At 35.6% G+C, this 25511-nt stretch overlaps 1 protein-coding gene across 4 annotated transcripts in view; it reads left to right on the plus strand.

Moving 5' to 3' along the window:
- The first annotated feature begins 24252 nt into the window (after nucleotides 1–24252).
- TFEC (transcription factor EC) overlaps nucleotides 24253–25511 on the plus strand; it is an 83216-nt gene continuing 81957 nt past the window's right edge. For 2 of the 4 annotated variants that reach the window (XM_074268227.1, XM_074268235.1), the window contains exon 1: nucleotides 24253–24454. In XM_074268227.1, coding sequence (XP_074124328.1) covers nucleotides 24398–24454 — 57 coding nt within the window. In that variant the 5' untranslated portion in view covers nucleotides 24253–24397. Of the gene's footprint in view, nucleotides 24455–24757; nucleotides 24822–25511 lie in introns of those variants that run through there. The other 2 variants (XM_074268236.1, XM_074268230.1) reach the window with 2 other exon arrangements.

Genomic DNA, 25511 nt, shown 5'->3' on the forward strand with positions numbered 1-25511 from the left:
CATCTAAATAGAATTCAATTGAAATTAGCAAGTTTTTGTGAAAAACATTATATACATCATGTTTCTACCTTCTGATTGAGTTTAGGTCTTCCTGATTACAAGTAGTAAATTCTATTTGTTATACTATTTCTCTGCCTCTAGTAATAATAACAATGATGATGATAATGGTATTGATAATGGACATTTTAAACTTACACCTTATCTTTCTGGGAATGCTTCCAGTATTTTTCCATTCTCAACCCCGCCAAACAAACAAACAAACAAAAAAACCCTATTTGTTTTTGGATAGATACTTTTGTAGAGGTCCCAGAGTTCTTGTAGTAACTTGTCTCTACTATATGTTATTGCTCTCAGGTCTATGGTTTCTTCAGGGCTGTCTACTGGCTCTGAATATATTAGCTCCTGTGTGTTGAGGGATAATGGTTAGAACTTCCATAATAAGGGCAGACCGAAAGCTCTTTAAGAATTACATTGGCTTGGCTCACTCTAAGAATAAATGTCCCCTATCTCTGGACTGAGATTGATAATCCCTCAGATAAGATTTTGGTTTAGAGTTAGATATTTTCTTCTGTTACTAAGTAAATGAATTTGATTTGAAACAAAAGATAAACTGGGGAAGCAAACTCCACCCAACCTGCATTCCTGGCTTTAGTACTCTCATATTTGTTATTTACAAAATCACTTTGGTTGTGGCCCCTATATTTTGGTCAATGAAAAACTTCAAGACTCCTTATAGAAAGTATTTGTCAAGTCCTTTTTATATTTTATTAAACAGTTTGTGTAGGGCAGGAATAATTTGTTCTTAAAAGGTTTTGTGGAATTCATTTCTAAAGCTTTTGTTTTAGAGTACAGAATAGGTTTGTCTGTCATTTGTCTGTCATTTGTCTGTATTTCTTTATTTTAATTTTAGGGTCTCTAAAAATGAATTATATATTATTGCTTTCTGGGTTTCATTTATGAGTTTAAAAAAATTTTTTTAGCTATTTTATTTGATTGTTCTTTATACCTTAGCATGTGATAATTTTTGGAGATTCTGTAGGATGCTGAAAAAATAAATAACTTTTATGATTTTAATTATAATTGTTCCAGATTCTATTATAAATAGATTTTAAAAATTGAATACTCTTGAGAAAATTCTTGTATATCTATCAGATTTATTGAACTCTGAAAGTGGCACACTGAAGTCACCACTTATATTATCTAAATTTTTTTTGGAATTCAGTTAATTTTTCCTTTAAGTACTTGATACTTTGTAAATTAATGCTTTTAGATTGATTATATAATGCTATTATATTGTTATTATATTGATCATATTTATAATGATTTTATATTATTTATTTATGGTATCTTCAAGCATAGGAAAATTTAATTCATTGTCTCTTTTGCCTATATTTTGATTGCATATCTTTTTCTTCAAAACCTTCCCTTTTCCCTAACTTCTACAATAATATTTCAGGTACCATCCTCCCAGTCATTCAATCTAGCTATATAATAAGAACTCTTATTCAGTCTGCTGACAAATCCTATCACAATATGTCTCTGATATTCCTCCTTCTTTCCATATCCACAGCCACAACCTTGGCATAGTTCCAATCATCTCATTCCTGAAGTACTCCTTTCTACTTGGAATTCCGAACTTAAGTTTCCTTACATTCTCTACTCAGCTGTCAAAGTGATCTCTTAAAACACAGTTCTGCCTCTTTCAGTAAACTCCAGTGGTTTTCTATTGCATCAGTGATCAAGTATAAAATGTTATGTTTGATTTTTAAAGCCCTTCATAACCTAGCCACCTTCTATTTTTCCAGTATTCTTGCATCTACATACTCTGATTCAGGGAAGGAGAAACTTTATCCCCTCTACTCCATGCATTTTCATTGGCTGTCCCCATGTCACTTTCTCATCCCTATTTCTTGCCTTCTGTGGCAAATAAAACTGGGATTCCTTCATTACTCTGAAATAGGGTTATTCAGTCATTTCAGACATCTTGTGACAATGGGGTTTTCTTGGCAAAGATACTGGAGTTGTTTACCATTTCCTTCTCCAGCTCATTTTACAGATGGGGAAACTGAGGCAAACAGGGTGAAATGCCTTGTCCAGGGTCGCGCTGCCAGTAGCTATTTGGAACCAAATTTGAAGTCTAGGAGATCCATCTTTCTAAATGCCAGCCTTGTGCTCTATCCTTTGCACTACCTACCTGCCAAAGGGATTTAATTTTCCCTACGAGACAATTAAACTGCCTCTGAGCTCTGATTGGCTTTTGTCTCATTTAATACAGATACTTGATCATTTAAGGGCATAACAAATTCCACCCAAATGGAACTGAGTTCTTTTGACATGATGGATGTCAGAAAACCAACTGAATCATTGATTCTGCCCTTATATGCCTTTCCACAAAAGAGCTGAGGAATCATATCTATAGGACTTAAGTAGCTTATTCTTGAATAACCTTGGCTACATCTGTAAGATCTGGTTCACAACGTGTGGAGTGAAGGGAGTGAGCAGAAGAGTAGTCAGGAGCAGCTAAAGAGCATGGGTAGGGTTGGTTACCCAGACATCTTCAGCTCCAATAAAGTCCAGGGCTCAGGATGTTTGGATGCTGATGAGCTTTTGTTGGTGGGTCTGTCAGACTTCCAGCTTGTGGCAGCAGGGTCCTCATCCCAGGGAGGATTGTCACTGGCCCCCATGATCTAGTTGCCTTCATATCCTAGAACTTCTCCACATTGTGATAACCACCTTCTCATACAGGTGAGTTCCATCCAGCTATGCTTGATTGTTCCTTTCTTTGCTCACACTGTTTTCCAAACTTTGCACCACAATCCCCTTGCCTTCTCAACCTAAGACTTCTCTCAGGGCTTTGAAGACTTTCTCACCTTAGAATATTCCTCTGTCGTGCTGTCCCTTTTTCCCCATCATTGAAGTCCTTCTGGGAACTACATTTGGGGAATTAGCCCAGGCTAGCCATACTTCATGCTAGCCTAGGACTTTACTACCAGGCCTCTTTATCTGTATCTTTTCTGATCCCCTTCCATTTTATGCATTTTTTTCACCATTAGAATATAAAGTCTCTAAGGGTAGAATCTCTCTTTTTATTTATATTAGTATCCCAAGCTCTTAGCAAATACCTGATCCAAGATAATCAATAGATGCTTTTTGCCTGCTGAATTAGAATAAATGAACTTCCTTTTATTAATTGTTTATTGACCCCTAAAGACCTCATTTTTTCCCCAACATCAAAAGTGAACCAACAGTTAAGCTTGCCCCCAATATCTGCTGGATTCCTTCAAATTTTCCTCCACTTTTTGAATGAAGCTTTTTCTTGGATCCTTGATATCAGTGCCTTCCCTCTGTGGTACTTCTAATTTATCCAATAAATATCTTATTTGTTTTTTTTTGTTTTTTTGTTGTTTTTGTAAATATCTTATTTGTACATAGCTCTTTGTATCTTGTAAGTCCCTTGAGGGCTAGAACTGATTTTACCTTTTTTTGTATCCCTAACACAATGCTTATTGACTCAAATTTCAAATTTGTCCTCAGGTTTCTTTAATTTCAGGCATTTTTCTTATATGATTCCTTGAAATGAGGAATTTAGACTTTTGATTTATCTTCCCCCTGCCCCACAGTGGCCCAAATTCTTAGATTCTATCTCTAAATTCTATCTTCTGATTTTTTTTTAAATTGTAGATATCTCATAGTCTTTTAATTTTGCTAGCATTTGACTTTGTTTTCCCTAATGTTTCTTGTTACATAACTAACTTTTTGAATTCCATCTTATATTCTTTTTCAGGGAATCTACTCATTGTTTTAGTTCTAAGCAGTAGATGCTCCTTAAAGTTTTTCATTGAGATCAGTATGTACATAGGTTTTACAATCACTTTTGGAATTCTTGGGGCTGTTCCATTTCATTTTTAGAGGTGGTTCTTGTTCTGTTATTACAGAATTATTGTTTTTATCTTTAGTTTGTGCCTGACATTACCTCATCCTACAGTGTTTTTTCATTGTTTTTGCAGCCTTTGACCTTTGTTTATCTTTCATTATCTGTACCATTTTCTTCTTTGATGACTTTTTTTACTTTTTATACTTCCTTCTTTATTTGATGCATTACTACATTTTTGGAGGGGATGAGAGGGGAATATCCACAACATTTTTCATTAGCCATTTTTCTAGAATCTGCTATGAACTGACTTGGAAAATCAAGGTTTATGTCAGGTTTTTTTGTGTTTCCCATTTATCCAAATTCTTCTATGACTAAAAATGAGGCTGATATTATTACATGATTATCACATAATGTTAATCTTATCTTAATTTCTCCTTGAAGTTTGCAAAGAGTTTTTCCTACAAAAATCTATTAAACAAGATAGTATAATGACTATAATCACCATTGTACAGATGAAGAAATCACTGTTTCATAGAGATTAAATGTTGCCTGTTATAATAAAGTTAATATATGATGAAGCTGTCCTTTTTCCAAATACATATCTTATCTCTCCCTATCAGATTTCAAAAGAATAGCTAGCATATAGCATTTTTGTAGGCTGTAAAATACTATCTCATTTGATCTTTAGAATGATTCTGTGTGTATTATCTCCATTTTACAGATAAGATATTGAAAAATCTTGAAAAATTAAGCAACTTACACAAATTCACAGTCAGAACATGTTAGAGGCAGGATTTGAATCTAGGACTTTGACTGCTAAAGTCAATCCTCTTCCCACTATATTTGCCCTTATTCAATGGTAAAAATTATGGTTTCTTTATCATCCTTGAGCCTAACACAGTCCTTATATGTAAATTTTTGTCCATCATTATTGTTACTAATCTAAAAGAAACATAGAAGTGTTGATGTTCTTTTGTTTTTGTCCAAAAGAACAATGTGTTGGCTGCTGTCAGCCTTACATGCATAAATATACTACAATGAGCATTTAACTGCTACTCTATTTGTATATAATATGTCTCCCTTTAAGAGCTTTCAATTGGGAATGAGAAAAATGCAGATAACTGTAATAAAAATATTTCAAAATCAATGATTTAGAGAAAAGCATCTCTGAGTGACCACTATTGTCCTCATAGTGAGAGAGAAATGAAAATCTTCCATTTGGATATTATGGAAGACTGTAGCCTTGGCAAAAAAGAAGGATATTAAAGGTAGCACACAATATTTCTTAGGAGAAAAATCAGAAGATAATCATAACTCTAGAGCTGAAATGGATTTTGAGTTAACTTCAAAGAATATTTTACAGATGAAGAAACTGAGATTTCTCTAGATGAGAAATTAAGTGAATTGTTTACAATCACTTAACTAGTAAATGTATGAGACAAAACTCATTCAGGCCTCCCTGATTGCATATTATATTATCTCCTGATTTCTCATAAAGTCATTCATTAGCTTCCATTTGCTCAACACTCAATTTAAAGGAATTATTTTCTTCAGTAGGTTTTTGTACCTCCTTTTCCATTTGGCCAATTTGACTTTAACGGAGTTGTTTTCTTCAGTGGATTTTTCCATTTGGCCCATTCTGCCTATCAAGGCGTTCTCATTCTCATTGGCTTTACCTTTTGACCTAATCAGTTTTTTAAAGTGTTATTTTCTTCAGTTATTTTTTTGTCTCCTTTTTATGAAGTTGTTGATTTGTTTTTCATGATTTTCTTGCCTCACTCTCATTCCTTTTCCTAATTTTTCTTCTACCTCTCTTACTTGATTTTCAAAATCCTTTTTGAATTCTTCTATGGCCAAAAGACTAATTCTTCTTCTTGAAGGCTTTGTATGGGGGAATTTTGACTTTGTCAGTTTCTTCTGCATTTGTGCTTTGGTCTTCCTTATCATCTCAGTAACTTTAAGGGTCAGAATTTTTTTCTATCATTTACTCATTTTTCTAGTTTATTACTTGGCTTTTTACTCTTTGTTAAAGTAGGGCTCTGCTTCCAGGTTGGAGGGATCACTTTCCTAAGCTTTGAGGGTATCAGAGATACATCTAGGGACCTCTAAGTTTTTAGTTCTTGCAAGGTATGATCTAAGGAGAGGTGTACTTAACTCTCCTGCCTGTGCTGTGGTCTGTGAGCAACCACAAGCACTCCTTTCTGCCCTGGAACTCTGATGAGGGTTCCCACTCCACTGTGGCCACAAGTTCTGGTGTACCAGTGTTCCTCTTTACCCTGGTTCTGTGCAACCTGGATTTGAGTATGAGTAAAGCAACAGAACCCTGCTTCAGTATTAGCAAAGAGACCCCTGTAATCTCTTTCTGATTGACTGCTTCAGTGGCTCTCAAGGTCTGCTCTTGGTTTGCTGGGGCTGGGGCTGTGCTGGTTTTTTTTTTTTTTTTTTTTTTTTTTTTTTTTTTTTTTTTTTTAGATACAGGCACATGGAAGAAAATTTGACATTAAAAACATCAACAAATTTTGGTAGGATTGAACTCACATATAGTGAGTTTTCCATAGTGGAAAGCTTTATTTTTTTCCCAAAGAAATATCTTTCAAGGTTCTATCTGGTTTTAAATCCTACAATGTTATCATCTAATAGAAAAATTAAAAGAGTAGTATTCTATGTCAGAGAGGCACATAAGTCTATATAAATCTATAATCCTGAAGGTGAGGGCAATTTTGGAGAGCACTAAAAGACATATATGATATGGTTATGAATGTAAGAGAAAACTAGAGCTATCTAACCTGATGGAGAATTTGTTATTAAACACCTATATGCATGGAATTAAGGCACTTGTACAGTACAGGAGAAACAATGTTTTTGTTTTATCAATTATTTCCCCCTTTCCCTGAAGTGACATGTTATTTTTTATCTGGAATTTAATTTTTGCAGTCTTGTAAGCTAAGTTTTAGGTTGTCTTAGTCATTCTCTTATTTATATTTGATTTTTAAATAAGTTTTACCTTATACTTTTTATCCTATCCCCATTATCCTTATTAGTTGCCTCACATTTCCATTATATACCTAATATTTTCCTTTGCCTTATTACTTCAAACTTTCAAAACAAATGGGAATGTGATTACATGGAAGATGTAATGCACAAAAAAGAGCCATACTTCACCAATAGTTAACTCATCTGGAAAAGCTTAAACACAGAGTAAAATAATAGCTAGACATGATTAGTTATTTACATTTAGAGACATATTTCCATTAACAAATTTAAGGAATCCTTTTCATTTAAGTGTCAGGCCAGAAAAGTGATAAAATCGATGCGTGAACTAAATAGCTAGAGAAGCCAAGTTTTAGTATTCCCTCGAGTGAAAAAGCAACCTGAAATAATAAGGACAGTTTTACACTTTTAATTTCCTAATATATGGCATTTTATATACTTTCTTCTATCTTTTGAACCCTTTTAAAAAAGAAAAGTTTCTGAAACCAATTCTTTATTCTAAATCAAAATACTTCCAAGTACTGAAGTTAAGTCTTCAATCAACCCAAGACTAGCTTAGCCCAGATTCTGATTGTTCGCTTGGGGTCTTGTGAAGAGAGGGGAAGGTGGAGTAAAGTATAGAAATTCCTTTCTGATCCTTGTGGGTCATAATTTTGATAACACTACATAGCGCCTGCTTTCTGGAAGTGTTTGTTGCTGTCACTCCAAGAAAGGTGGTCTATGTAGATGGAGCAACCACAGGTTAAATGGTTTAACAAGAGATACTTGCATGTATGCTTCAATTCCTGTTGTATGTTTTTCACTTCATTTTTATATTTGCTAGAGATATAGGCAAAGCACCAATTGGGTGCTGACTGTATCAAGTTCCTTGCTAAGACCTGAGGATATAGTATAAGCAAGATAGTCATGAGTAAGTCTGTATTTGAATGGAAGAAGACCAGCACCTAACTGGAAGGAAGATAGAGGGAAGGGGATGGGAAGAGAACCACTGTATAAAGAGGAGCCTGGTTTGATGCTGGAGCTGAAGAAGTCAGGTGGGAGCTTTAAGCAAGATAAAGCAACAAGAACCTATCCAAGTTCATGGTAGTTCCAGAGAGAGAGTGCAAGGTGCACAGGAGATGGGGGAACGTTGGAGGTACCAATCACCTCTAGATGTGATTTCATTAGCACAGGGAACTTCTCCTGTGGGATTTCTTTCACAAAAGCAGATCATTGGTTTGCCAATAAGATTAAATAACTTGCCCATAGTCACACAACTCTATGTCAGGCAGGCAAATCTAACCTCCTAACCCCAAGGCCAGATCTCTAGCAATTTTGCCAGATTGCCTTGAACTTGAAGTTAAACCATAAAGTCCTATTTCCTTTGCATATTGCCAAAATCTAGAGAACTGGCAATAATAATGACAATAAGTGGCATTTATCATGTCACTTTTAGGTTTGCAAAGCATTTTACAAATAGCTCATTTTATTCACACATCCAGCAAGGAGGTAAGTACTTTTTTTTTTTTTTTTTTTTTTTTACAAATAAGAAACTGGAGGCAGAGAGAAATTATATGATTTGCCCAGAATCACATAGGTAGTATCTGAAGCAGAATATTTGAACTTGGGTCTTCCTGATACCAAGTCCAGTGCTCCATCTACTATTCCATCTAAATGTTCCGTGAAGTAAGAGCTATTTGCCCATAGGCACTTGGGAATTGTCAGTAGTTTACATCAGAAATGGTATTCTCTCCTGGAGGAACTCCTGGGGGAAAGAAAGGAATGGAAAACAAAGGGTTTATCTTGAAAATTCAGAAAAGAAAAAAAAAAAAAATTAGGGTCAAACTCCTAAATCCTTCTGCTTTCTGTTTCACTTGTGCTTATTAAACTCTCAAAAAAGAAAGATCTCAGGGACTATTTTGAGTCATTCATTCTGGCTTCAAGGCTCCAGAAACAAAAGGGCATTGGATTCTGAGGTTAAAAAAAAATTCCTAAAATAGAATGAAAAATACCATTCCCACCCCTACTTACAGTTTCACTTAAAATCAAAATGAAAGAAAATACTGTGTTTCTCTTTACTTCCCTTTCTTCCAAGAAGTGATTCCTTTCTGTCATTTAAATCTGCTTCTGTTTCTGGCTTGCTTTATTTCAGAAATTCTGGCTTCTCAATTAGAGTTCTGAACAAAAATCTACTCTTTCTTTATCATATTTCCATGTGATCAAAGAATTATAGAACCATAGAATTTCAGAACTAGAGTGATACTATGCGTCTTTTAGTCTAAAAAACTTACAATGGACTGTTTATTACCCCAGTAACTTTGGGGAAATCACTTAGTCTCAGTTTCCTCATCTGTTAAATGAAATAGCTGAACCAGATGGTCTGTGAGGTCCATTTCTGCTCCAAATGGAAGACCCAATAAACACTTCATTTTGTAGATCAGATCATTTAGGCACAGAGTTTGATTTGCTTAAGATCAACCTGAAAAATTATAACAGAGCTGTGTTCCACAAAGCTTTGATTACCAGTCTGGTACTTTTTCCACTCCAGAAAGCAGCCTACCATGACTAAAACTCATTTTGGAGATCCCTGCCATTCTTCTTTCTCAACATATATAGTTAACAAGAAATGTCCTTTTCCTTGCTTTTCTTGCTCATCCTTCTTGTCCAGTTCAACTTGTGAACTGAATTAACTGTGTTTAGGAATGTCTGCAAGGATTCGTTTTCCTGTCTTGTTGGAAGGGTGATTTATTTCACTTTTTCCACTATTTCCACTACTCAAAATTCATTTAAATTAAAACAAAGCTTTTTTTTTTTTTTTTTTTTTTTAAATGGAAGGCGACTTTATATATAAGATGTCCCTAGCTTTGTATTACTCTCTCACAGGGAAATAAGAAAACAAGTTGTATATAGGATACATTAAGAAAACAAAAAAGGAAACCACACTTCTCCCTGTCTCTTCCTCTAACTCTCGAGTCTTACTGGTACTTCCCTTTCAAAACTTCCCCCTTCTCCCAATAGTCTGGCCTCCAACAGATGCTCCTCATAGGTACCAATCACTTCAAGCAAGTGCTGTTCTCCTTGGTGTCCAGTTTGTAAAACGTGCTCTTTGTCTCTCTCACACAAACACAGGATTGTGGATTCCAATCTGCTTCTTGCTTCTTTGCTGCCTTTTTGTAGTTTTTGCTGAAGAGGTCAGAAATTAGCTAGCTGGGGGAAGGTAAAGGAGAAAACTGATTGATGTTTACTTGAAGACTGAGCTCACTGTTAATCTAGTTAAATCTAGATAAAACGTTAATCTAGATGCTTTATTTTGTGGAGCCATTTTTTTTCTTTAAAGAGCAGAGAGGGAAATTTTCACTTGGGAGTTTATAAAACAGAAATCACTGTCTGATACATGATAATTTATGATTATAAGTTTGCAGAGTAAGGAGAGCATGTGACTTGCTGGGAAATTGCCATTGACCACCCCACCCACCTAAACCTCCCTAAAGGCACTTACTTAAATCTGCTTCTTTCTTTTAATGTAAGGATCCTGCCCTAGTTGAAATGCAAATGCCCCAAAGGAAGTGAAGCAGTAACAGATATTTGTGGATTTTGAAATGGATTTCTTGTTTTAAGAGTAGATTTTGGGACCAAAAAAGTAGATTTATTAGAGAATTGGGATGAGGTAGATACTGTGAGGGGAGGGCACAGCACTAGAGGCAAGAAAGGGTGTGGAGGATTATGTTCAAGGAAGATCTCTCCTGAGAGGTGTGCTGAGCCCTTTCCAAGGCTGCTTTCCAAGTTTGGTGTCCATCTGATCCCACTTTTCTCCTGTGGCTCCAAGAACCTATAGCATGCACAGTGACTATGCTCCGGGTAAGTGAGGGCTCTCAAATGTCTACCCCAAGTAGTGAATAAATACAGAAAAGAGCAATCAAAGGAGTTAAGAAAGTTAAATACAACTCTATTGATCCTTTTTTTGTTTGGTTTTGTTGCTGTTTTAGTAGGGCTGTTAAAATACCTTGCATAGGGAAGTATTAAGTAGAAGATAAAGTATAAACTCTGAATGTAAGTTCTGCAGAAACCTTATATATTTTGTTAATTCTTTTCAAGTCTCAGGAGATCTTTTCCTTGTTCTGTCAAAAAAAAAAAAGTGAATAAGGAAGCTTGGAAAATTCACCTCATCTGTAGGTGTCTCAGTTTGCCCATGTGTCATGGCAGCAATGATAATTCTCTGTAGCTTTGATAGGACTTGTGAAGATTAATGAGTTGATGTTTCTAAAGCACACTGAAGTAGATGAAAAAAACTTCTTGAGGTAAAAAAGAAATTATTATTGGAATGATATAATGATATGCACATCTTAAATTTGTTCTCCATCCTTTGTGTCATGCTTCCTTCCTAATTACTGAAGTCTCAGAATACCATTGAGGGCATTGTTATGGACATTATAACTCCAGTTTAATAAAAGTTAAACAGAATTTTAATATGCTAGCTGCTGAAATGGTGTTTTCTGAAGATAGATCTGGCTAAATTTCAAGATTGGTGATGTCCAGCTTATTGATCTCTAAGGTTAGATAGGGACTATAGTGTAGTTGATTAAGTACTGACCTTAGTTCAAGTCCCAACTCAGATGATTCAGGCTTTTTAGTAAGAAGTAAGGAACATTTCAGCGTCCCCAAGCAATCTTCTCAGACTGATATAGAACTGTTGTCTATCAGAGTCATAGAGGGAGTTTCATCAGGAATTTCCTATACCAATTAAATCTAATTTCTGGTTCAAAACTAAAAGTTTTGGGGATTTTCTTGGCCATTTCCTTTTCCAGCTCATTTTACAGATAAAGAAACCGAGGCAAACAAGGCTAAGTGATTTGTCGAAGGTTACCCAGCTACTATGTGTCTGAGGCTGGAGTTGAACTGAGCAAGATGACTCCAGGCCTGGCATTCTGTCCACTGCACCATCTAGCTGCCTCAGTCTGTTTATATCTGGTATTATATTTATTATATTATAGTATGTTATATTATGTTACATTATTTTATATTATATTTAGCATTATATTATAATATCTGCTTTTTCGCCATCTCCATGCCATTCCTCTGACCTCAGTTATTCATTCTGAGGTCGAGCTCACTAGATGGCAAAAGTTACTTATAACTAACCTCAAGATGTACAAGATGTACAAGATCTACAGATCTGCATGCCATGTGGGCATGCACCTTTCTTCAGCACCCTCCCCATCCCTCTGTGTTCCATATCTAGTTTTGTGAATAGTTATCAAACCAATACTGGCATTTTTGAAAAGGTCATGTCCATTAATTACTCTGTGGTTTAGCTCACCATCCCTTGGCTTCTCAGTCAAAAATATCCCTTCCTAGTCACTACTCCTTTATATATGTTGTCTTCCTTTATTTGAATGTAAGTTTCTTGAGGGCAAGGACTTTTTCGATTCATTTTGTATTTGGATCAAGGCCTAGAGTATAGCCATTTCATCCAGGCCATCTTCAGTCCAGTCCTCTTGATCTATATCTGAATACTGGACCCAGATGGTTCTGGAGTGGAAAGTAGGACAGCAGCCCTTGCACAGCCTTCCCTCACTTAAATCCAATTCACTTGCATGTCATGGTATCAGCTCTCTGATGTCATGGTCCTTTTCCAGAACAAAGTTTAACATCTTCTGTGAGAACATAGAAAGCTCTTACATATTTTTTTATTTAGCTTTATAACTTTTATCTGTACTCTACTAAACTACTTATTGCTTTAATATAGTTTTTTAGTAAAATATCTATTTATCTGATTAGTGATTAATAATAATACTATTTATTCTTATAGGATAACATAATTCTAATAGTCCAATTTTATTATGGTCATGTATACATCAAAGATGCCTAGAGTAGATAGTCTTCTTTTTTTTATTTTTTGTGGTAACATTGTCTTTTCTAATCCTACTGTGAATTTCTTAGAAAATAAAAGATTTGTAATTATGCTTTTCCCCCTTACATTTAACTTCAAGATGATAGATTGTCTGATTAGCTGCATTTTAGTACATTAGAAATGATAAATAATATATATATATATTATATGTATAATTGTGAATGTACATATATTAATTAACAATGACAAGAGAATGCAATTGACACACATTCATTAAGTACCCTGTATTATCCTAAGTGATGGAGATATAAAAACTGAAAGATGCCTACTCTCAAGGTGCTTACCTTCTGAAAGATGACCCAATATGTATTTGTATAAGCTTGACCAGATTACATACAAAATGAAAAGATGGTGATTTGAGGAAAGGGTTCACCAGCAGCTTGAGGATAAAGAAAGACTTTCATATGCGATTCATGAGCTGTATTTCTTTTTCTTTTTATTTCTTTCTTTTTAAAATTTTTTTCAACATTAACCCTTGCAAAACCTTGTGTTTCAATTTTCCCTCCTTTCCTCCATCCCCTCCCCTTGATGACATATCCAATATATGTTAAACATGGTAGAAATATGTGTTAAATCCAATGTATGCATACATACATTCCTCTGACCTCAGTTTCTCATTCTGAGGCCCGGATCATTAGATGGTAAAAGTTGCCTATAACTAATTTCAAGAAGTACAAGATATACAGATCTCATGCCATGTGGTCATGTATCCTTTCTTCAACATTGTCTCCATCTCTCTGTACAAGAAATTATCTTTCTGCACAAGAAAAATCAAATCAAACCAGGAAAAAAAAATGAGAAAGAAAATAAAATCCAAGCAAACAACAACAAAAAGAATGAAAATGTTATGTTGTGGTCTACTCTCGGTTCCCACAGTCCTCTCTCTGTGTGTAGATGGCTCTTTTCATCACAAGACCATTAGTACCAGCCTGAATCATCTCATTGTTGGAGAGAGCCATGTCCATAAGAACTGACCATCATATATCTTTTTTGCCATGTATAATGATCTCCTGGTTCTGCTCATTTCATTTAGCATCAGTTCCTGCAAGTCTCTCCAGGGTTCTCTGAAATCATCTTGTTCATCATTTCTTATAGAACAATAATATTCCATAGAATTCATATACCATAACTTATTTAGCCATTCTCCAATTAAAAGGCATCCACTCAGTTTCCATTTTCTTATGAGCTGTGTTTCTGAAGATTAGCAATTTGAAAAGACAGAAGTTATGAAGAAAAACATTCTGATTCTAGGGTAGTTAATTCAAAGACCAAAAATAGGGAAAGGCAGGTAATGCATGAGAACAGTGAGTGAGCCAGTATAGCTAAAATACAGCATGAGAGGAGTGAAGTATTAGGAAAAAAGATTGGAAAGAGAAAAAGAAGCCAGGTGGTGAGGAGCTTTACCTGCCCAGCAAAAGAGTTTAGATCCTAGATAGAATAAGGAAATACTGAGGCCAGGAAAAGGCAACGATGACCTGAACTAGACTGGTGGCTGGATGAGTTGAGAAAAGGAGATGTTATAAAGATGGAAACAAAAGGTTTGACAACTGGAAGGAGTCAAATGATGATGCTGAAGTAGCAAAATTAAGTGACTGGAAGGATATTGGTGACCTTGATAGTATTAAAGGTCAGAAAGGAAAAGGTTGAGGGGGAATAAAATGATGTGGTTTGAAATATTGCATTTTACATGCATAGGGAACATCCATTTCAAAATATCTAATAGGAATTTGATATAGAACTAGAACTCAGAAGAGATACTAGGGCTGTATTTATAGTTCTCAAACACATCTGAATAAAAATGATAATTGAGCTTATAGGGTTTAATTGCTTCTCCAATTAAGATAGTGTAAAGAGAGGAGGGGAACTCAGGACACAGCCTGGAAAATGACAAAGGGTTATGAGATGAAGAGGAAGGAAATACAGGGAGCCCACCAACATAATCTCTATTTTCTTGGCCAAACAGGAATATCTTAGCAAAGATAAGAGAGGGAAAGGGATGCAATGGGTCCTTTTTAAGGAGAGAAGAGATGATTTAAATAACAATTGTGAATAGAATAGAAAATCAGTTAGGAATGAGTAAAAATATTGGTTTGCTCTATTTACTGCACAATTGAAATTAGAAAAATTTATAGTGGACATAGCAATCACTTTCTAGTTATCACTCAGGAATGTGTGAGTAAGTACAAAGGAAGCAATGGTGGAAGTAAAGGGCTGTAATTTCCACTTTGTTGGTTTCATATCCCCTTCCCCATAGCTAATGTAAGGGAAAATATGAACAAGAGATAGTCAGGATAGGGAATTATGTGGATGTCTACATGGTGATAGCAATGGATATAATAATGAATTGTCTTTGACCAATATATTTCTATTTATGATTTTCTTATGTGGAAAAGAAAAAATTCTAAACATTTTAGATATCCATTCACATAAGAAAAAAAACATGAGATTTTACTAATAGCCTTGCATCTTCAAAACCAAGGACATTTTGTCACTGTTTCACATTTAAAATCTTTTCTCTAATCTCTGCCTTTTCTCTTTATCTGTTTTTCTCTTTTTTCCCCCTCTTTCCCTTTTTCTCTTCCCTCTTTCTTTCTCTCGTTCGTGCATCACTTATAGCATCATTTCTCTTCTTGTTTTTTTTTTTCTTTCTCTAAGAACTGCTTTCTGATTCTATTTCTAAAGGTACATTAACTTGCATTTGGCAAGCATAATTCACCCCCCCTCCCAACTCATCAATAGTTCTAACTTCAACATTATCTATTATTGATCATTGATCCTAATGCACAAAAATGAGTCTGGAATTTGGCAACCACACAATGTTCATCATTGTAATACTTCTCTCTTACTGGGCAAAACTTTTTCAGAAAGAAAAAAAATAAATGTTTATATGTTTGATTTTCATGCTTCCCATGAAATATAGTTAAAAAGAAAAAGATGGGTTTATAAACCACAGATCCTTTTCCTAAGAAGACACTTATTATCCCTCATTGAGCCAAAGGTGTAGATAACAAACAATAGCCAATGTTTATATAGTACCTATTTTGTGTCAGGCATTGTGCCAACATGCAATTATTATCTCATTTGGTTTTCACAAAAGCCCTGTGAGGTAGGTACTGTTATTACCCCATTTTACATTTGAGGAAACTGAGGTAAACAGAGGTTAAGTCACGTGTCCAGGATCATAACCTAGTTAAATATCTGAAGCTATATTTGAACTCAATTCCTCCTGACTCTGGCCCAATGCTCTATCCATTGCCCTCTCTATTTGTATTCCAGAATTTTGGAAAGTACTAAGTACGACATCTGTACAGAATGAGAAAGGAAACAAGTATTTATGAGGTGCCTACAATGGAGCAGGAATTTTGCTAAATGCTTTACATTTATCATCTCATTTGCTCCTCAAAACGCTGCTTGGTTGCAAATATTGTTATCCCCATTTTATAAATGGGAGAACTGAAGAAGACAGAGGCTAACTTTTGCCCAGACATTTAGTAGATGTCTAATCTGGATTTCTTGAACTCAGTTCTTTCTGATTCCAGATACAGTGCTCTATCCACTGAGCCACCTAGCAGACAATTAAATCTCATAAAGGGATTGATGAGTGAAGTAGAAAAATGGTTAATTCCATGACTTGCCAAGACCAAAGTTAGAAAATTTAAAAAGAGTTCCGAAAAATAACCAATACTGAGTTAAAACTAAGAGTTGTGAAATAAGCTGGATTCAACAGGAAAACATCTAAAAATAGCTAGCATTTACTTAACACTTTAAAGTTTTCAAAGGGCTCTATAAGTTATCTCATTTGATCTTCCTATCCCAATGAGGGAGACACTATCATCACCCTCATTTAACTGAGGCAGGCAGGTCACACAGCTAATAAGTGACAGATGCAGGATTTGAAGTCAGATTTACCTTATCCAAGGCCCCATGCTATATCGATTCCATCTGTATTGTGCTTTTTCTACTAGCAGCTACCTATTTTACTTTGTCAAAATCTTTACCAAAGGCAACATCTTTTTATGATAGTAGCTTGATAGCCACACCCTTTAAATATATTATTTAATATAAAATGTAAGCTATATATTAATATAACATGCAGCACTTTACTGTTCTAAAGTACTTTACAAATATCTCATTTTATCCTTATGCCAACTCTGGGATGTCGAAAATGCTATTACCTTTCCCATTTTACAGATGGGAGAACTGAGGCAGACAACAGCTAAGTGACTTGCCCAGCCATGTAAGCCAGTACATGGCCAGTAAGCGTCTGAGGCAAGATTTCAACTCAGGTCTTCCTGACTCCAGGTCCAGTGCTCCATCTACTACAGCACCTAGAAATCTCCTATGTCCATTACTCTTGATCCCATGTTTTTACCTATCTTAAGGCCACAGGTTAATGGGATATTATTACTGGAAGGTCTTCCTTGATTCTGTGGCATATATTTTACATGACAGTTTCCATGATCTTTCCTTAGGCTGATAATCATTCTAAGCTCCCAGCTAATGGAGGTGTTTGATAGGGATTAGTAGGGATTTAGTAGCTATAGTTCAAGATTCAAGTAGGTCCTTTACTGCAAGACTCATAAAATTTGGTGTGAATATCTAGTAAGGAGAATAACATTAGCTAATAGAAAACAAATCTCAACAGCTGTGCCATTGGGAAGGAGCCTATCAACTAATCTCCCATATCTATCAATTAGTATAAATATTTTGAATAGACCAACAGACTTGAATCCCTTATACTTAATGGCTTTTTAGGGATGCAGTGTGATAGTAAACTTCCTATTGCAATGCCATTTCTGCTATTCATAGCAAGATTTGAAAGTTGAGCCTGGATAAATGCTTCAGGTAGCCAGTGCTACACCAAGAAACCAAAATCTGACTAGAAACAAAAAAGTTATGTAATGTGGAATGTTTTTGGATGGATGTGCGAATTGAATTATTTTAACAATTTCGTGCAAGGTGATAGTGACCAAGTCATCTTGGTTGCAAGAGGTCTGATAGTTATGTTCAAGGACATTTTTTTATTCTCTTGTTGAGAATACTGTGTCTTAGAAAGAGAACTCTGTACTTAGAATATTATGATTAGTGCAATATAGAAATAAGAGAGAATCCAGGAATCTTATGGGTGTTATAAGAATGGAGACTGGGGAGTCAGAGTATATATTGTAGAGATAGATCAGTTGCTTTGGATAATCCAGCAGAGGGAAAGAAATGCACTAAACTTGGAAAGGTTGTGCTCAGTCTACCCATAATATTGGGGCAATTCTGCTGTTACCAATGTCCAAAGGTAAGAATCAACAGCCGGATGCAGCAGGAGCTTATTTCACAGGGGGCTTTGCAAATACACAGGACTGGATAAGCTTTCATGGATTAGAAGCATAGTATGAAGTAAAAGTATGAAATGGTGATTAAAAAAAGCTGTGACATTAGAATATATTAAAAGCCATAGCTTCTGAGAATAGGGAGGTGCTATCTACATAGTGTCCCGATCAAATCCCATTTGGAATACTGAATTCAGTTCTGGGTGCCACATTTTAGGAAGCGGATACATTGCAGTGTCCACAGAAGGGCAAATAGGCTGGCAGAATGTCTTGAGACTATCCCATATGAGGATTTATGGATGTCTAACCTGGAGAAAAGAAAATTTAGGAACATAAAATGGTATTTCTTTTCAAATATTTGAAGAGCTGTCCTGTGTTTGGTTTGATTCTTGAAGGCAGAATAAGGAGCAAGGAATGAAGCTTGCAAAGGGATAAGAATAGGCTTGCTATAAGGAAAAATTTACTAATATTTGGAGATACTCTAAATTAAAACAGAGATGTGTCAGGAGATAGTGAGTTCCTTTTTCCTGGAGTCTTTAAAGAAAAATGAGATTATCTGTTGTTGGATAAACTGAGGGGCATTTCAGTTCAAAAACAAGGTGGTTTGAATGATCTTTGAGGTTGCTTCCAATGCTGTGATTCTGTGAGCTGACAAACACTCTGTAGGTACTTCCAGGTTCTTCTGGTTTGTGTGGATTATGATGTGATATATGTTTTTTCAATATGATCTCTTCATTCCTCAAATTAGGGCTTACTGTGAGCAATTCCTTTCATATAAGATAGTTCTTTTCCACAAGGTTCAACATCCTGAAGGATTCGGAAAGCAATGGAGTACAGATCCTTCTATGTCACTGTTGACATCAGTGCCCATAAGGGATCTCGGTAGGATCTCAGAAAACAGGAACTGCTATGGGACTTTCAACATTGTAGGGATCCCCACTCTGGTATCTCCTCCACCTTGCACGGATCCATAGGGTCTCCCTAGTTTATAACATAGCTCCCAATATTCAACTCCTTCTCTGCATATTGACATTTCTCCAACTTGGCAAGTGACTGGAATAGCACAGTCCTTCAAGATGCCCTGAACCAATTTGGCATGCTGGCTAGAGTCCCTGAACTGGATGAAGATAGTTTCAAGAGGAATCATAGTTCCATCATTAAGGAAGATCTTGAGCTCTACTGGCTTCATTTGAGCTAATTCATTGTGGATAAAGACAGCCAAACCCTCCAAAAATTGATCCATCAGGTCTGGAGTTTTCCATTAGAAGTCTTGACTTAGACTCTGGAAAGGAGCTAAAATATTCTTCTGATCCTTGTTCAAGATAATTCAGAATTTGGCCATTTCTGAGAAAATGAGGGGAGTCAGCAGACTCCTCGAAATCTTCTAAGAATTTGTATATATTTTCCAAGAGGATGCTATTTCCCATTAGGAAAAAGGTGACTTAGTAGGCAGGACATTTCTTAGGAGGCTTAGATTGTGGTACTTCCCTGAGAATAGAGGTACAGGACTAAACTTACATTGGGTCAGAAACCTGCCTTTATGAGAAAAATATTATGTCAGAACTATAACTGGAGTGAGGTTCCTAAGAACTCAGAGAAGTGATTCCAAAGCTAGGAAATTCATGTGATACATCAGGTCAAATATTATTACAATAGGAGCAGGCTACTTGGTGCTATCATTTGTTTCATGGCTTTCCTGTGCATGATAGCATTTTTTTTTTCATGATGCTATTGACCTAACTATGGATCCTCCTCATTCAGCTGCATCAGCATTTCTGTGAAATCAAGCACAAAACAGGATGTATATCATGGGCATTAAGGAAAGAGTGAAAACAATAAAAGCTGCATGAATTCAGAGAAAAGAAAGACACTGTGGCTGAGTTTTCAGGGAAAGTTTCCATGGAAGTAGTAGGAATAGAATATATAAAATTGTTATATAAAATCATCTAGTAAATCCAAAAAACTGGTAGGAAGAAACATAATGCTTCTCCAGATACATTCATGGTCATTTTCCTGAATTAAGCAAGTCTGAACCAAAGTCCACTGATCATTCTGTGTACTATGGAAGGAATAGAATAGTAGATTCTTTCTTTTTTTTTTTTTTAATTAAAGCTTTTTATTTTCAAGGCATATGATCAGATAATTTTTCCACATTGACCTTGCATAGTCTTGTGTTCCAAATTTTCTCCTCTTTTCCCCCACCTACTCACTCTAGATATGCAATCCGATATGTTATACATGTTAAAATATATGTTAAATCCAATATATGTAAACATATTTATACAATTATCTTGTTTCACATGAAAAATCAGAAGGAAAGAAAATGTGTAAGAAAGCTAAATGCGAGCAAACAACAAACAGAGTGAGAATGCTATATTGTGACCCACACTCAGTTCCCAGTCTCTCTGGATGTAGATGGCTCTCTTTGTCAGAAAATCATTGGAACTGACCTCAATCATCTCATTATTGGAAAGAGCCACATCCATCAGAATTGATCATTGTATAATCTTGTGTTGCCGTATACAATGATCTCCTAGTTCTGTTCACTTCACTTAGCATCAGTTCATGTCTCTCCAAGGCTCTCTAATATCATCCTGCTGATCTTTTCTTATAGAACAATAATAAGGAACAGTAGATTCTACAGTCACTCAGTCTCACTAAAAGGTGGCTAAGTTCCATAAAATTCAAAGAAGTCTTGAGGTCCCTGAAAGCTGTGGAAACCACGATGCTGGGTGCTGGGTATGGCTTAGTGTTGAGCAGTATGAGCAGGTGGGCAGTAGGAACTGGTCATCCTGTGGAGTCTGATGGGTTGGGATTCTCTTCATGTTGACATTTCTTCACCTTGGCAAATGGCTGGAATTACATGCTGCTCTTACCGTACAAGAAGTTAGATTTAGTATGATTCTGCTTTGGGCTTGTGTTTGGATCCTCCATTTACTTTGGAGTAAATCACATGTAGTAAATCCTGACTTATTCAAACTCATCTATGTCAGCTGTTATGAACTATGATGGTAATAGTGGTCAGATTAGAGGAATGCTAGAGAGCATGGTGAAACATTAACCATCAAAGCAAAGAGAGTCTTTGTAGTCAGATTGACTACAAAGACCCTTACTAGAAATTCTAGTATTGGGGAAAATTCAGTTGAGTTAATTTAGGGCTAAGGAGAAAGAGATTCGTAGGCACTCCCAAAATATATCACTGTAGCCACTGGTCTTGGGTAACTTGTAGGATATGGGTCCCCAGGCCACAGGAGAGGGATGTAATAACAGACCCTAAGAGCAAAGAAATGGACTGCAGGAAGGAAACAGCCTTCACCAAATGTTAATGCCCTGAAAAGAGGAAGTCTACCCCATACCTCTTATTTCCCATAGAGTGTTGCTGCTCTGGAGCAAAGCCCCCTTCAATCTATTTTACTTAAGTTTCTAAAAATGAGTCAGGTTAGTTTGCTAGCAACTCCTCTCTGGGTTAATTCATCACAAATAAACTAAATCTTCAAAAAAAATTTGATCAACCATGTATATTCCAAGACAAATCTTGACTTAGGGTCCTGAAAGAAGCAGACATATTTTACAAAGGGTGGTTTCAATTTTTTTCTCCAGTTCCTGGAAGAAACAATCCTCTTTGTCTAATAGGTACCTATTCCCCTTGAGATAGGCAGCAAGAAGCTTGTCCAACCAGGTAAAGTACTGCAAAGGCCCACTTGGTTCCAAGCTTTGGAGTGTTCCTGGGAATGTCGATCTAAACATTCTTTCTCATCAGGACAGAAAAGCTGGCAGGTTCTTTGTCTGCCTACAGAATGAATTTACTAACTTCAGTAGCTGGTATAAAACTACTGTGGCAACCAGTTTGTTTATTTCCTAGAAGAACTTGATCTTACTGTAAAATGAGGGGTTTGGGATTTTTATTTTGCAGTAAACACAATTTATTGGGTTTCCATCCTGGAGATGATAAGTGATAAGACAAGGGAAAGACTACAAACACGGGGGAAGAGTAGGTATTTCAAGAAACAGCCCCAAAAAAGTAATACAGATTACTGTGCTTGGGTCAAAGATAAGAGTTTCAAGAAGGAGCCAATCCAGAGTTGAATAATTATGAATCTCATCTATTAATAGACTAGCAAAATTTATGTTTTGAAGCAACTAGGGAGCTCTGATTTGAAGTGATTTTATTATCGTTAAGGCAGTGAAGTAGCATAGTGGATAAGAATCCTGAGCCTAGAATCAGGAAGACCTGAATTAAAATGTGATCTCTGACCCTTACTAGCTGTGACTGTGGGCAAGTCACATTACCCTGTTTTTTTCAATTGGACATGATTGAAATGATTGAACAATATTAGCCTTGACCTTTAACTTCATTTCTTATCTTTTTTTATTTTGGTTTGTTTTAAGGCTAAACTAGAATAAATTGTATTCCTAATTATTTTATTTTTCCTTTTTTCAAGTGCTAACTTTAATGTAGTCAAAGTTTTTCTCCTCTAAATATTCACCCTAATCAACAATCATTCCTTTAGGGCTTTCAGCGAGGTTGATACTATCATCTGAAATGAAAGATGATTGGGGAATTTAGCTATTCTGGTAGACTTTTCTTCCCATTTGACTGTTAGGGAGATATTTTCTAGAGATTAGGAAGTTAAGTATTTTGGTGAGATACTTCCAGTTATTCTAATCACCCTCCTTGTCAAACATAAATAAATGTCAACTTGACTGCACTCCTCTTTCTAAAACACAAAAATTATAGTAATATGAACGGAACCTTTGGAAACGAAAATGAAACTTCAGTCATTAACATGAAAGTCTTGCTCCAGGAATCAGAAATGTAGGTTAAATAGAGAAAAGCAGATGAAGCCACTATTCTCTAGTGCCCTGCTAATTCTTATAGCACAAATTGTGATTGGTGAGCAAAAGTGAGAGCTCTGGATTTTGAACTCCTGAGGGATATACTCTGACTATTAAGTACTCCCTCTTGGGAAGGTGGATCTGTAAAGATAGGGCAAATCCCATCAGTGTACCTGCAGGAAAAACAAGGATTAAACCTGGATAGGAAAGGACTAATGAAATCCTAGAGACTTTATAATTTCATTGCATTATGTTCAAAAAACATTTAAGTGCCAACTGTGGATCAAGCATTGTAGATCCAAAACAAATAAACCTAGAGCTGAACAGTCCCCTACCCTAAAGAGATTTTCATTATGTTTGCCTTCATCTTGGAATAATGGATGTAAGCCCCTAGACTTGGAATTGGGAAGACTGGACTAAATTTGCTTGAATAATTTATTAGCTATATGACACTGAAAATCATTTAGCTGTTCTGGATCCTAGTTTTTACATCCGTAAATGAAGGGGTTAGACCAGTTGACTTCTAGGGTCCCTTTCAGCTTGAAATCTATGATGTTGAGATCTATATTTGTCAATCAACCACCAAGCAGGGACAGAAAGACAAATGAGATTGCCCTCATAGCAACTATATTCTATGGGATACATATTCTTAACTGAGGTCTGCAAGTTTGATTTTTTTTTTATTTTGATAACTGTTATAATATAATTGATTTTCTTTATAATCCTATGTGTTTTATATTGTGCATTTAAAATGTTATTCTGAGAAAGGATCCATATAGTTAACCAAATTTGCCAAGGGGAATTTTTTTTTTTAATTGAGAATTCCTGCTCTAAGGATTCATATCTCTTAATCCCATTGGTAAAATGAAAATGTAATTGGGCAAGGTGATATAAAGTCTGATATAAATGGTCCTTAAGGAACATTTTAAGCAAAATGAGATCTAAGGAAATAAAGAACTAAACTTTATGCCAAAAAGGAAGCAAAAGTTTGACAAGTATTTCAGGAGAAATACAACCTTCTGGAGCTGAAAACATAGGCAGGTGAGAGCAATGAAAGAGGGGTAGACTCGGAATTGTCACAAAGTACAGGACCGTAGTCCAATTTGATAACAAGAATGTGTTTTCTGTGCAAAAGCAATAAGGATGGGGCAATCCTGGGATCAGAGTGAGCTTTTTCTGGGGCCTCACCACCACTATCTAGGTGGGTTCATTTGGCCACTGTTTCTCCACTCCCCAGCACACTTGGGACAAAGATAGGAAGTCCCCCTCCTCCTTAAAAGTGCTTTGTCATTTCTTCTCCCTTAACTGAAATTCCAACCAGGGTTCAGGAAATGCCCTAATGAGCTACTTCTCTTTTCTCTCTTCTGAACTAAGTGGATACAAACCAGGCCATGCTATACATTATTCATGGTCCAGTTTTGAGCTGTGGTTTGTTTCTTCTGTCCCTCTTTGCATGCTGCTGCTTATGTGCTGGTGGCAGGGATTATGAGTCGATGCTGCTTAGTTGAAGTGATAACAGTGATAGAAATCCAATCAGTGCCGGTAGGTATCTGAACTGACCGGTTAATTTTCTGTACTTTAAATAAACTGATGAAGACCATTCTAATCAATACTTGTTTTCTGTTGCAATATGTGGCTTGCTTGTAATTCAGGGATCATCTTGAATGTCAAGTAGGCAACTGGATATTAGAGTTGTCAAGCTGTGATTTCCTATAATTCTGTTTAAATTGATCTTGTAAGTAGCTTTGGATTTCTTGGCATAATCAAGAATGTAGTGATCTCTATCTATTTTTAAGAATTTTGGTTACTGAAGCAAATTTTTTTTCTCCATTTTGATGTTCACAGGTTTTTGGTTTCTGAAAGGGGAAAATTCTTTGGCATTTCATTTGTGGCAGTACATTTATTGATGGTAATTTATGATTACATGTTCATTCTTAACTGTATTTCTGAAATTTATTTTAATTAATTTCTAAAGTATTTAACACTTGGATAAATATTTTTAAAATGGGACTTATAGCAACAGACTGCTGTGCAGTAGTAATATGATTTTAATCTAGAGAATAAGATTTTTATTATAATTGAAGTTTTTAATTAAAATGTTATGGTTAGGAAACAACTTTTGCTAGAAATACAAAGAATTTTTAAAAAAATAATAATGGCAATATATAGTATATTTTGAAATTTCTTAGTTCTATGAAACCTAGTACTGTCATCTCTATTTCAAATATTATTATTTCCCAAAATTTCTGATTTGAAATGTCAATTTTAGGATTTAAACAAGAGACCCAAATCCAAATCTTAGGTAATGGTTAATTTCTCTTGGGTGACTTAGTTATTTATTCACTATAGACTTCACTAAATATCTAACTTTATGAGAAACTTCAGGAGTTTTCTCTCCCAAGTCAACAGAAACAAATGGAAACAGAAGACTGAGGTTATCAGGAAAATTTAGAATCCTTTTGAACTTGGATTATGAGTCTGAGTTAACATATAAAATGACTCCTTCAAAATGTGTTTTAAGGAGTTAGAACTTTTTTTTATTGTTTATTAGGGAGTTACTTTTAAAAGATCTCCAATTTGCCAATTCTGTTTTTGCAGT

The sequence above is a fragment of the Sminthopsis crassicaudata genome, chromosome 5, assembly GCF_048593235.1.
Source record: "Sminthopsis crassicaudata isolate SCR6 chromosome 5, ASM4859323v1, whole genome shotgun sequence".
In the NCBI taxonomy this organism is placed as follows: Eukaryota; Metazoa; Chordata; class Mammalia; order Dasyuromorphia; family Dasyuridae; genus Sminthopsis; species Sminthopsis crassicaudata.